General features: G+C 49.3%; 4 protein-coding genes and 4 non-coding genes across 8 annotated transcripts; 1 reads left to right on the top strand and 7 right to left on the bottom strand.

The window, feature by feature from the left end:
• Nucleotides 1-578: 578 nt before the first annotated feature.
• On the bottom strand, nucleotides 579-650 carry NFIA_074860. The gene has a single exon. It is a non-coding gene; the product is annotated as a tRNA-Glu (tRNA).
• Nucleotides 651-1,045: 395 nt separating this feature from the next.
• NFIA_074870 lies at nucleotides 1,046-1,117 on the bottom strand. Its single transcript has one exon. It is a non-coding gene; the product is annotated as a tRNA-Glu (tRNA).
• A 260-nt stretch (nucleotides 1,118-1,377) lies between these two features.
• NFIA_074880 lies at nucleotides 1,378-1,503 on the bottom strand. The gene has a single exon. It is a non-coding gene; the product is annotated as a tRNA-Asn (tRNA).
• A 207-nt stretch (nucleotides 1,504-1,710) lies between these two features.
• NFIA_074890 lies at nucleotides 1,711-1,782 on the bottom strand. Its single transcript has one exon. It is a non-coding gene; the product is annotated as a tRNA-Glu (tRNA).
• A 1,525-nt stretch (nucleotides 1,783-3,307) lies between these two features.
• NFIA_074900 (ribonucleotide-diphosphate reductase subunit RNR2) lies at nucleotides 3,308-4,757 on the top strand (the record flags this gene model as incomplete). The annotated part of the gene is made up of 4 exons (XM_001259461.1): nucleotides 3,308-3,337; nucleotides 3,417-3,662; nucleotides 3,764-4,097; nucleotides 4,150-4,757. The coding sequence occupies 4 exons, from the start codon at nucleotides 3,308-3,310 to the stop codon at nucleotides 4,755-4,757; spliced, it is 1,218 nt and encodes a 405-aa protein (XP_001259462.1).
• A 702-nt stretch (nucleotides 4,758-5,459) lies between these two features.
• Nucleotides 5,460-6,064, bottom strand: NFIA_074910 (SRP9/SRP21 family protein; the record flags this gene model as incomplete). The annotated part of the gene is made up of 2 exons (XM_001259462.1): nucleotides 5,460-5,882; nucleotides 5,993-6,064. 2 exons carry the CDS (start codon nucleotides 6,062-6,064, stop codon nucleotides 5,460-5,462), a joined length of 495 nt encoding a protein of 164 aa, XP_001259463.1.
• Nucleotides 6,065-6,594: 530 nt separating this feature from the next.
• Nucleotides 6,595-9,855, bottom strand: NFIA_074920 (WD40 repeat domain-containing protein; the record flags this gene model as incomplete). Its single annotated transcript, XM_001259463.1, has 5 exons — nucleotides 6,595-8,175; nucleotides 8,340-8,901; nucleotides 9,085-9,248; nucleotides 9,335-9,501; nucleotides 9,654-9,855. 5 exons carry the CDS (start codon nucleotides 9,853-9,855, stop codon nucleotides 6,595-6,597), a joined length of 2,676 nt encoding a protein of 891 aa, XP_001259464.1.
• Nucleotides 9,856-10,991: 1,136 nt separating this feature from the next.
• On the bottom strand, nucleotides 10,992-11,699 carry NFIA_074930 (2-oxo-4-hydroxy-4-carboxy-5-ureidoimidazoline decarboxylase; the record flags this gene model as incomplete). The annotated part of the gene is made up of 3 exons (XM_001259464.1): nucleotides 10,992-11,051; nucleotides 11,119-11,218; nucleotides 11,296-11,699. 3 exons carry the CDS (start codon nucleotides 11,697-11,699, stop codon nucleotides 10,992-10,994), a joined length of 564 nt encoding a protein of 187 aa, XP_001259465.1.
• Nucleotides 11,700-12,802: the final 1,103 nt, after the last annotated feature.

A 12,802-nucleotide genomic window follows, 5' to 3' on the forward strand; every position in this document is an offset into this window, starting at 1 on the left:
TTAACTACTCTTGGCCTTTCGAGGATATGTTTTGGCATATTTTTTGTTGTTGTCTCCGTCATCCTCCCTGGAAATAACCAGCAGCGCGGCCGAAAATGCTTTTCCTGCGGATTTGCGGATTAACCGGTCCCGGGGGATGCTATCCCGTGCGGCGAGTCTTCGAGAACCGATACGGAGTACTGAGCTGGGAAAGTTGTTGTAGCGAAGCATGTTCCCATTCCAAGTCCTCGCAAGACCATCCTGCCCAAGTTTAATTGAGCCCTGGAAGACTATAAAAATGAAACCCCTTTGCACCAAATAGATCGAGGAGGCAGATTGCGCAGAGCGTCGCCGTCCAGCCACTTCACAGGCGGGCTGATTGTGATTTGGGATGCGGTACTCCAAGTCGGCCAGGCTGACCAGGTAGATCCTGTTCGGTGGGGCCGAATGAACACTACTGTCTAGTAACAGGGTGATAACTAAGTAGGAGATGCGCAGACCGAATCTCATCCGAGAGCGGCAATTGCCGAGAGCACAAAGTAGTGACAGCATCGTATTGTAGGATAATACCCAGAAAACAGGCAAAAAAGAGTCGTCTCTTCCGATGCGGGGAATCGAACCCCGAGCTGCTGTGTGAGAGACAGCGATGTTAGCCATTACACCACATCGGATAACTTATGGAAAGACCTGGACATTATGGACCTTATACCCGGAGGTAGGGCGTCGAAATTTCTGCAGGCAATACTTATGGGTCGTGCCAGCACATGGTTCGAAAAAGCCTGGAACTGTTCCGATTGGCTGGCTGAGTTTGAAGAGGGTCTGGCCCACGCCCACTGGGCGACTGTCTTTGCGGAATGAGGTAACCTATTGCCAAGAGCACTACTTGGAGCAAGCATTGAGATTATGGCCTGAGGGCTTGCGTCCTACCTATGAGATCTTGCTACTATTATTTGATGTTCCTCCCTGTCCGATTAAAGGTACTCCGTACAAGCGAAGTGAACGGTGCATGCGGCGATGAAGGGTGAAAAATAATCTCAATGCAAAAAGATAAGGCAGAATTGTCTTCTTCCGATGCGGGGAATCGAACCCCGAGCTGCTGTGTGAGAGACAGCGATGTTAGCCATTACACCACATCGGACCTAGTTGAACACTTCAATCCTTTTTGCCTATAGCAAGAGCTCCTGTCAATGGACCGAGAATGCATCCTCGCTGTGGACAGTAGGGTCGATACGTAGTACTCGTAGACTAAACCTCCATCCACGTCCCTAAGCGGCCGACATAATGTGATTATTGCGATTTGCGTACTGGAGAGTTCAACTGAAACAGATAGGATCTAACTCTCTATTCGTAATGATACACAATTCCCGGATGAATTGGAAGGAAGCAAAAAAAAAGGAAGGCCCGAAGCGCGAGTCGAACGCGCGACCTCTCGCACCCAAAGCGAGAATCATACCTTGTTATTTTGTTAGCGGGGAAATTGTAGTAGGATAACAAATTGAAAACATACCACTAGACCATCCGGGCGCTTGATATGAGATAAGCAATGTATTATGGCCCTTTGATGCATATCTTTTGGACGCCAGGTATATAAACTGTATCGAGTCCTGTATGCCCATGGTAGGTGCCTATAGAGACTAGGAGCCGATTTTTCTGATCGAAAAAAGTCGTAAGGTCCCCGCCGCATACGTCGTCTCCCAAAGAAAAATATGAAACAGAAGTGAAAATAACAATTTCCGATGCGGGGAATCGAACCCCGAGCTGCTGTGTGAGAGACAGCGATGTTAGCCATTACACCACATCGGATGGCTTGTTGTCGGAGCGCCGCATATTGCCTCAGAAGCTAAATGTGCAGGGCGTTCGTCCTGGCATCGCATTTAATGCTGCAGACATTACGTAAAACACCAGCATCATTCATAATTTCGACATGTAAAAGTGGCCGAATGTTGCTTGTCTGAGGGAATCCAGGACAGACAGCAATCAGGCCGGCCTGTAATGCCGCTCATGTATGGTGAAATGGCAACAACCATTAATCAAGCCTAGAAGCGTACAATGAACCGATTTCTCGGATACATGTCATTCCAAGAGTTAGAAAGGCACCAGCCGGCATTACGACGTGTCTATCTCCTCTTCGGTGAACGGTGGGTAAAGGGTGAAAGCGAGACCCACCCAACGGGCTAGGTAGTCCCGGCGTCAGGTATGAATCAGTACGAGCAGTTGAGAATCCGGGAATTCAAGGGATATACAGCGCAAAGCAGAGGTACACCGTATATACCCGTAAATCCGTTGTGGAAGCCTGTCCTCTTCCGAAATACCGCGACGCACCCACCCTAGGACTGATATCGTCTCATTCTGTCGGATGGTGGAATTGACTGAAGTGCTAAGCCAGCTTACACAATCATTACTCAACCTTAGCTCCAAATACTCCGGCGTAGATGGGGCCATGGATGTGAGCAAGAATGCATCGTCGAACTTCAGTCGCGTCCTCGGTATTGCGATAAGATAATGAGACACCCCCGCGTGCGAGCTATGCAGGACAGCAGGAGTCAATGTGGAAACATTCTAGAATGTCAATTCAAATTAAGGCATGTGGCGACAAGTACAAGGAACAGGTTCAAAAATGAATACAGGTACAGGCCAGTTCAGTGCTGACTTAAGTCTGGTGGGCTCTCCTTCCAGAGTCTGACAGTTTGAGTGCAGCTGATGATCACATCAGATCTGATAAGATAAGTATCTAGACGCGAGTGACGCGACAATAAGAAGTCACTCAATAAGAATACCTTAATTATGGGAAAGCTTTGTGTCCTGTAATCATAATAACCAGTATATTTCTGTAAGGATCCAATATGTGAATCACATTTAATAAACTTGTAAAGTTGACCGACAAGACTGTGGATAATACGGAGTAGACACAATATGACTGCCGGAGCTCGAGACTACCGAAACGTACGAGCCAAGAAAAAGATAGTCCTTCGAAAGGCTGAAGGCATCTAGGCTTGATGAAGTTGCTACCTTGTAGCCTACTCCGTAGTGTTACTGTGTTCGTCCCTGGTAGACGCGACACCAAAACACCAAAATACGTAATAATGGATTTTCCGCCAGCCACCGGGCCCAAAAAGCGCGCCAAGTCACGTGCGACGTGACTTAGCCCGTCGCGCTAAGGATCACGCTGCCTCGTCTGAAGCAAGTATTTCTGCCGGCTCTTCCTCCCTCCCAGCAGCTGCTTCCTCTCCATCCCATTTTCTCAGCCCAGTCTAGAAGCCTTTTGTTGTGTCTGTGTGATCAATTTGTCTCGACATCTACCCTCACATAGCTTCAGACACTCCACGAAATGGCTGCGCAAGTTACTCCTTCCAAGCAGGTACCTGATGTCACTTCCTTTGCCTCCTACTGCAGACGCGTCACAGCAACAGGATACACTAACATTGCTCTTCCTATAGGCTGCGTCCTCTCTCGAGAACCTCAAGATGAGCGATTCACCTGTGAAGAAGCTCAACTTCGGAGTTGTGGGCAAGGAAAACGCGCCGTCGTCCACAGCCCTCACCGACGCGCCCACCGAAAAGATTGCGGAAAAGCCTACGGAAGCTTCCAAAGTTGCTCAAAGTATCAAGGAACTCGAGGCAAATGAACCACTGCTTCAAGAGAACCCTCATCGCTTCGTACTCTTCCCAATCAAGTATCATGAGGTGAGTGGCACGTCCACAACGCGTCACGCGTAAAGTGGTTTTCTCCGCGCCATGTCCTATATGTGCGTTGTTTGCTGATATGCCTCGCTTCTCCGACGCAGATTTGGCAAATGTACAAGAAAGCCGAAGCTTCCTTCTGGACCGCCGAGGAGATTGATCTCTCCAAAGATCTGCACGACTGGAACAACCGTCTGAATGACGATGAGCGTTATTTCATCTCTCATGTCCTTGCCTTCTTCGCTGCCTCTGACGGAATCGTCAATGAGAACCTGTTGGAGCGCTTCAGCAATGAGGTGCAGGTGCCTGAGGCTCGGTGCTTCTATGGCTTCCAGATCATGATTGAGAACATTCATTCGGAGACATACTCCCTGCTGATTGATACATACATCAAGGAGCCTAAGCAGCGGACCTACCTCTTTGATGCAATTGATACCAGTATGCTGTTGTCTCTTTCCTCTCGTTTAGACCAATCACTAATTTCCTGCAGTTCCTTGTATCGCCAAGAAGGCCCAGTGGGCCATGAGATGGATTTCGGATAAGGAATCTACTTTCGCTCAGCGTCTTGTGGCCTTCGCCGCTGTGGAGGGAATCTTCTTCTCTGGATCTTTTGCTTCCATCTTCTGGCTGAAGAAGCGTGGATTGATGCCTGGTCTCACTTTCTCCAACGAGCTCATCTCTCGTGACGAGGGACTGCACACGGACTTTGCTTGCCTTCTCTTCTCTCACTTGAACCATCGCCCCGACAAGAAGGTTGTTGAGGATATCATCGTTGAGGCTGTGGCCATCGAACAGGAGTTCCTGACAGAAGCTCTTCCTGTTGCTCTCCTGGGCATGAACTCTAAGCTGATGTGCCAGTACATTGAGTTCGTTGCTGATCGGCTGTTGGTCGCCCTCGGAAACAAGAAGTACTACAACTCTTCCAACCCCTTCGACTTCATGGAAAGTATCTCGCTTGCAGGAAAGACCAACTTCTTTGAGAAGCGTGTTGGTGACTACCAGAAGGCCGGTGTCATGGCCAGCACCAAGAAGGATGCCAGCCAGGACACTGCAAAGGACGCCAATGATGGAGGTCTCAGCTTTGACGAGGACTTCTAAACCAACACTGAACGACTTATACCCAGCTGTGTGCCATGTTCGGGACCCTTGGGAGGGTCTCTGGCGCCTGCTATTTGATATGAAGATAATTGTCTCGTTTGCTCACCTTCGTTATTGATTTAAGATGTTTTTTTTTTTGAGGGCTACGCATGGGCACGGCGTTGGGAACTGGCGGATTTTTTCTTTGAGTGTCTGTATTATGAGTCTTCCGCTCCGCCATTCAGAAGATGTTCGGCATATAATGAGTGTATGGACGGGGATGCAATGTATTTAGTTAGAAAGGATAGCACTATACATTCCACTTGGGTATTTTGATAGATCATTTGGATAGTTCTTCGACTGACTTGGATCCAACCTTCATGGAATATGCAGTCTGCTGATATTGAATGATTCACACACGCTCCAGATCCGCTTCGTTATGCAAGTCAGGAACCCTCTGTCTGCGATCTTCCTCGAGTGCTGTCGGTTTAACTATGCTGGTGCGCCTCGACGGAGTCTCAGTTCAAACGTACGAAACCGGAACAAAGCTGCTCTCATCTCACAGCTGCTCCGACAGTCTACATCACGTCTCAGATAGATCGATCAGAGGTGAAACAGCGAGCAGGACCACTTGGCAGGCCACAGTAGTCATCATCCGTGCAGTATCTGGTGACGGACACCCTTCATTCCTCGTTGAAATACGCTCATCCTCTCCGCTACTCATCACCTCTTCCCCTTCCCGCCTTTCTTCTTCGATTTCCCGCCCTTAGCACCCGTATCCGTCTTGCTCGCATTCGCACTCGCAGCCTCCTCGACCACCGCCGGAGCATCTGTCATTTCCACATCCGCAGCAGCAGAAGCAGTCGTCGTCGGCGCCGGAGCCGAGAGCCCCAGCCCCGCGGCGTTCGCACCGCCCGCCAACTTCCCCAGACTGGTCACCAGTCGGCCGACCTCCGCGGCTTTATTCGTGCGGTACTTCAGACAGATGCCTGCGGTTGGGTTGTATGTTTTCAGGGTGAGGACTGCGACGGGGGTGGCGGCAGTTGGGGCTGGGGAGTCGGTCGTCTCGGGCTTTGGTGTCGAGGAGGGCTTTTTCTGTGCTGAAGGTCGTTGTGAGGGGAAGCCGTATTTTGTCGTGATGCGTGTCTGCGCGGTTTGAGTTGGAGGGTCAGTCACGGTCACTTGAGGTTTGGCTCATTCGTAGGGAATTTTGAGGGGTCCATTGCATGAGGTAAGATTCTCTGGTCTTGACATACAGTCTCTGGGTATGCTTCGAGCAGTAGAGCGGATTGTTCCAGGAAGGCCTGGCTTGTGGGCAGGTATGGCATCTTGCCTGAGTTGAGTTCTCCTCTTGCTCGGAATTATGCGCGCAGTGGTTGGACTGTTTGTGAGGGGTTCCAGATGCAGAAGCGTGGCTAATTGCTGACTTCTGGAGATTTGTTTATGGTGGATGCAATTGAGCTGGAGGTGGAGTGCGAACTGCGGACATTTGACAACGTGGAGTCGGAGAACCATTTCATTTCGGCGTGGACGAGGCTTGGCAGGGCAGCCAACTGGACAGGAAACCTAAGCGTCCAAACTGAACACGGTCTTGGACCAAGGGTTGATAAACCAAGTGTCTAAGACACATTCATAATGAATTTTATACACCTCAGTTTCATGCCAAAAGAAACAACCCGTCATGCGTCATCGTTCATAATCGTCCATCATCATCTCGTGTACTGTACAAGCTGCTAAATACAACGGCCCCTGCAGATTTGAACCCAAAATAGACGAGTGACACCCAAAATGCGAAATACTACTCTAGAGAATAGAAGGACATATGCAGAAAATGCAGGTAGATAAGCTCCATCCGTGCTTAGTTGATAGGTCGATGACAGCGCACGCAGATCAATTTCTGCTTCCCGGTCCGCGACTTGGTTGCTCGAAAGTTCGTCCCTTGGCAGTTATCACACCTGAGCACGTCTCCCTCGTCCCCCTCTCCGTTGGAGGAGCCGTAATCACTGCTCAAAGCGCTGGCCATGCTGAATTTGCGTCCCGGAACAGATAACCTATTCGAATCCCGTGACTGAGATGGGGTTTTGTTCTGCGCTGCCAGCGCATCATGGGTGATCTTGTTCCAGAATGCATAACTATGTTGGCCCTGTAGCCACAAAGGGTTGTCCTTGTCCTTTCCCTTGGCGACTATTGTCCTCGCGGTCGGGGCCATTCCGACGTCCTCAGCGTTCCGCTTTGAGGCTTCTACACTGGACCGTCGACTGTCAAAGGACGACTTGTATGCAGACGGTGGTGGAGACACAGTGAGCGAGAGAGAATCGGCCGGTGCTCCGCCTGAAAAATGACGCACTGGACCTGAGTAACGGGAGACATCGGGTATCGACTTGTGGGGAGACGGACTCCGAGTCCTCGTTCCATGACGGGAGCCTTCCCGCTTCGCTGTGTCGTGCCCTATGACCGAGTTGCGCCAAGAGATAATGCGTTCTGAAGGTGTCTTGTGAGATGACTCCTTCCCGATTGAAGAGGAAATGCTATGGCGAGCTGAATTGGATCGGCGCAACAGTCTCCTGGAAAAGGTGGAATGGGTGTCCCAATTCTCGTAGCGGCGCTTTTGGAACGCGCAGTCTTGCCGCAGAACTCTGATCTTGCCCGAATAATCGGCGACGATGATGATATTGCCTTCAGGGTGCGTTGAACGGGAGAAATATGATGGGGATTCCTGCGCCAGCTTGCTAATGTCGGAGTTGCGATTTTGGCGAGCATTTTCCTTCTCTGCGGCGCTCACCAAGGTCACCGGTGGTGGATTGCAGATGTCGTACACTGGGTCGTCGGAAAAGCCCAAGACCTGCTTTGTCTTCGACGGAGCCATTACAGCTGCGGTGACAATAGCGGACCGTGTTTCAAAAACTTCAACAGCACGCTTATCGAAGTCCTTCTCCACGGCACCCGTAGGCCAAACATATGCCCGGCGATCTTCACTCCCGCAAATGATATGTTTGCCGTCGTCACTAAAGGAGGCACGGATCTGACTGCATGTGTTCTCGTTGCCGCGATATTTCGCCTCCAGTGTCCTATCCCTAAAGTTGTACTGTCGTATCCGTGAATCGTTACTTGTGATCAGAAGCTTGACCTCACCGTTGGGGTCGCCAGGAGGTAAAGTAATGGTATCAATGCCTGTTATCTTACTGCCTTTGGCGTTGCGGCCTCGCGCAGATCGGACGTGTATCTGCCCAACCGGCTTCAACCCATCCGTGTCGTATATGTTGCACATACCATTGAGACAACCGGCAATTGAGTGCCTACCATCAGGGGTGAAAGCGACCGATGTGATCATATCCGGGACCGCCGCGACGAAGGCCACGCTTTTGTCAGGAATGCTCCAGAGACGGAGTTTAGTGTCGAGAGACCCTGCAAGAAAGAACCGATCGTCACGGGGGTGGAACTGGATAGAAGTAACAAAATCACTGTGCTGAAAGCAGCAGAGACACTCCGACCTTGACACATGCCACAGGCGGACAGTCTTGTCCATTGAGGATGACAATAGAAAGTTATTCTGATCACCCGTGTCAGGTCACATTATATGCCTCTTCGATGTGAGACTCGTACCTTACTCCAACTCAGGTCCAGCACGCTCCCAGTGTGACCTTCGTACATTTGGATCGGCTTGGTCCTAAAGACAGGCGCCTTCAACCGCGGAGGCTCGTCCCCGTCTTGAGCTTCTTCGCCTTCACCGAGTCCTTCTTCTTTACGATCATCCGGTGAAGCAATGACGGCCCAAACGCGCACCCTCCTGTCTTGACCTGCTGCCGCTAGATACTTGCCGTCCTTCGAGAATGATAACGCCCATATTGCTTTTCCAGTATTGCCGCCGCTTAGGGTGCCTGTCGTCGATCCCGTTGCATTCTTTACCGAGTTGTTCGAGGGTGCCTCTGTGTCAGTCAATTCCTGCGCGAGAAAGACCCTACTGAACGTTTTGTCTTTCTTGTAGTATGCCTTCACCCTGATGTACTTTGGCGGAGGGGGAAACTTGGGAAAGAAGCCTATCGGTTGTGCCGCGGCGTTGGCATCCATGCGGAAGGTGTCCGGTTCCGAGACATCGTCCTCTGCTTCAGATAGATTCTCTTTCTTTTTGCCTCCGATTATCCGACTGAGGAACGATACTCCTTTCCTGTGAATCGCAAATATGCCTCGTTATTATCAAGTAATTGTTCGGAGAGCAGTGACGAGCTTCGTTGTTGGAGAGGAAGAAGATAGATTTAGGGGTGCAGCTGACAGGGGAGCATATGTTCGAGGACGATGGAAAGACAATGACCTATTGAAAACCGAACTGAACGAGACATGTGGCACGTACTTTTTCTCTTTGGGAGGCTTCTGGCGCAATACAGGATCCCCCGGGATCGAGCCCTGCTCAGCTGGAGAGTAGTCGTTCGTTCCGCCAGCTTCCGCTTCATATGATGCTCTTCCTAGGAGTTTCAGAGGAATCGATCGTTCGGTATTGGTGCGCTTAATGATATGCTAAGTTCGCCAGTAGCGCGTAAGTCCTCAATGCTTTTATTCTGCACGACATTGTATTGTAAGGTGGGGAATGCGAAGAAACTCACTTGCGACAGCGGGTCGATCGCGCTCGAATCTGCGCTGGGCCCGTAGAGCGTCGGGGAGGAAATGGAATTTCTGCCATAGGTATTACTCTGAATCGACGATCGGGCATTCCTTTTCGTATCTTGCTGATTTGCGCTTGAGCCTGATGCATTATCGGACGCGACAGAACCTATCACGAAGTCCGCGAGAAAAGCAAATAACCATCAGCGGGTGACACATTACAGAATCATTGGTGAATAAATCACGGGAGCCGGAACGAACGGGGCTGATTTGTTTGAATGACCAGTCCTTAAAAAGGAAGACGATAAGAGTCGCACATACCGACAGGGAAAGACTGTGAAGTGCTTAAAAGTCCTGGTGTCGCGACACTGGGACTATCATTCTTATTGCTGTTATCGTCATTGTGTTGGCCTTCCTTGCGACTGCTTGCGGTGGTGGTGATGATTGCGGGCAACGCGGGGGCTGTCGAAGCCCGCGGCACCTGGACCTTTTGATCGTCCGTCTCCTGCGAACCCTCCGCCATAGTGAGCTTGAGGCTCGTAATCGCGCATGTGGAATTTAGATAGAGACCGGTACGATGTATGGGAAAGTTCCTGCCGGTGTACAGCTGGGTGGAGAGGTCGTAGAAGAGGCCATAGAAGAGAATTGACAGGGCTCTAGGAAACTTGGAGCAGGGTCATGCTAACCAGTAGTAACAAGGATGATGATAATAGATAAGAATAGTATAGTTAGATAGATTGGTTAAGGGGCCATGATAGATTATCATTACTCTGGCCCATCCTCCTTTTGTGTTTAGTGTGATTGAATGAAATGGAAGTGGACGGCAATATCCGGATGAGGGCTTACACCAGGATGGATGACATCAAAGCGGGACATCATAATAGTGCCTTTTCCCTCTTATCTTCTCGGTTGGAGGGATCTGGCAGTTCCATACTTTTCATTCTAATAATGATGGGATCCATGGTCATGGTAGAGCTTACACACAAAGCAACTGAGCGAATGAAGAATCTCCGGGTTTGGCTGATCTAGAACAAGTGGACCATTTACCATTATTATTGATTTTCTCTCATGAGAAGGAACCATACTGTGACAAAACATGGTGAGAGGAACGCTGTGGCAGATGGATCAGGGTCTATCTACAGAGTGATAATAGGCTAAGACGAGTCATGGCAGCAACTAAGCATGATCTGTCTAACTGTACACCTAAGGGAAGTCTCATTAGACAAACTTGGATAGTGTCGGTTGTGCATGGCAACCGCCAATGTCTCGGACTCTTGGCCATCCCTATCCTCTGTAGATGGAGTCCTTTACACGCAGTGGATGGGCTCTCTTTGACAGAGATAGACAGACACTTCTCTAGAAACTAGCATTTTCACGATTATCACACTATCCAAGACTAACGTTCAAGCGCGGGATAGACCCGGATAATTGTGAACATTAAACTTATTTGAGGCTTTTCTGGAAGCAGCCTCAGAGACAGTGTGTCATTGGCTATTCAAAAATAGATCAAACCGTCGCATAGGTTGTCGCACATCCATCACTTTGCGAAGACAACATCCTCAAGAAGAGCATCAGGTTTTAAGAAGGACTGAATCCCCCATCGTGACTTCGTTCTCATGTTCTCATTCGGATCTATTGGTTCAAAGATAATACGCAAGCTCAATCCAAGGATGACGGTTCCAGTCTCCTAGCTCGATCTTTGGCTATATCACACATTGCCTGTCAATCAATGCCAGAATTAGCTGGCCGTTTGTTACCAACGATGTGGTCGATCAAAGGCACCCACCTGGATGGTCTCTTGTCTTTCTCGCTCGATATCGCCTCTTTCAATCTTCTGGCGCATTTCCTCCATGATGACGTCTCTGCTTCTTCCATTGACAAACGTTCTAGGTCAAGTCATCGGAAGGCATACGGTCAGCATACAGAAGGCATTGAATGCTGATACTTTCGACAAAGCACATACACAAATCTCAGGCCCGGAAATCTCTCCTCATATTCGACATTGAGTAGCCTCAACTTCTCCGCTTGTTCTTCTGCCCCTGTATTCAGATTGGCCTGCTCTCTCTTACTGAGCTCGCTCATATGTTCTGTATCTGCAGCTTTAGGCCGTCCAAGGCGAGGGTGCGACCCCATGATTCCCGTGAGGATTTTATCGTCAGCGGGAGAATTTTTGGGGGAGAGTGCAGACATCCGGCCGCCTACTGCATCGATGAGACTGTTATACGAGGAGAAAGCTTGGTTGGATAGGACCGGAGCCATCAGTGTGTGGAGTTCTGGAGATGGCTCAAAGAGGGTATCGAGAGCTCTGAATTGCTCATCCTGTGATAGAGCCGGTAGTGATGAGATTGAAGGAAGACTGGAAGACATGATAATCGACGTTGCAGCTTTCAACACCTTCGCCGGTACCCATGCGAATAGTAATCCGGATTGTGATATGAGTCGCGGAGGGGCGTGGAGGGTCGCTCTTGTGATAAATGCCGGGACTAATATCCACCCCGCATCGGGAGTCTCCGAGCGGTTGTTGCTGCTGACGGAGGCGGAGAGCTCCAGGATGGATTGAGTTTATGATGGACGTGGGTGGTTGAAAATATCGGCCATTTAGAGAGGCATTGAAGATGGATTGATTCTGATTGACGTCGATTGGAATGTTGGATTGACATTTCTATCTACTCTATCCGTCACAAGCTTATCTGGAAGTAAGGTTATTGAATACCCTAGGAGCTGCCCTGTCGCCCGCGATGGGAATCTCGGAACCAAGAAAGTTGATATTTTTTGGCGCAACGAACTTTAAGGCTCTTCCATGCATGTAATGGCCGATCTGTGCTTGCATGAAAACGTGGAGATATAACGATCTATCCTTCTGCCTAACCAAGCTTCGTATAGGTCTAGAAAGAATGACACCATTCTTTGTTCAACTGATGAACAGTTTGTGTTGCATTGCCAGGTCATCATCTTTAGAGACTATCATATGAAATACAAAGTATTATTGTCCTAAACATTGAAGTATCTCAAGCAGCAATAATCCGAGGATAGATATACTTGGGATACGGGTCTCTGAGGGGTAGATAGACTAAGGATAACAAGGGTACGGCAACCAACTGCACAGACTGTAGTCAATAATACTTCAGCTGGAGCATTAATACTATCGAGAAATATCTAGATAGTCCGCACCTTGGCTGATAATAACGTATAAATTATAGTTCCTCCAAACAATACAGGTAACTATCACACACAAAAAGTTTGTCTGCAGTTGACCGAATTGCCTTGTCCATAAAGTCATCGCTTGTTACTGATTGCCCAGTCACAATGAAAATATCTCCTGCTGTGAATCTTATGGAATTCTCTGATGCTTTGTCTTTGATTCTTGGAATCTTTTATCGATAGTCCGTACCTTGCCCTGATCTCACCACTTGCACTTGGTTACCTGACCAAGTACCTGACCGAATACCCGCTAATTTTCCCTGCCTCGG

This window comes from Aspergillus fischeri, genomic scaffold, assembly GCF_000149645.3.
Source record: "Aspergillus fischeri NRRL 181 1099437636264 genomic scaffold, whole genome shotgun sequence".
NCBI lineage: Eukaryota > Fungi > Ascomycota > Eurotiomycetes > Eurotiales > Aspergillaceae > Aspergillus > Aspergillus fischeri.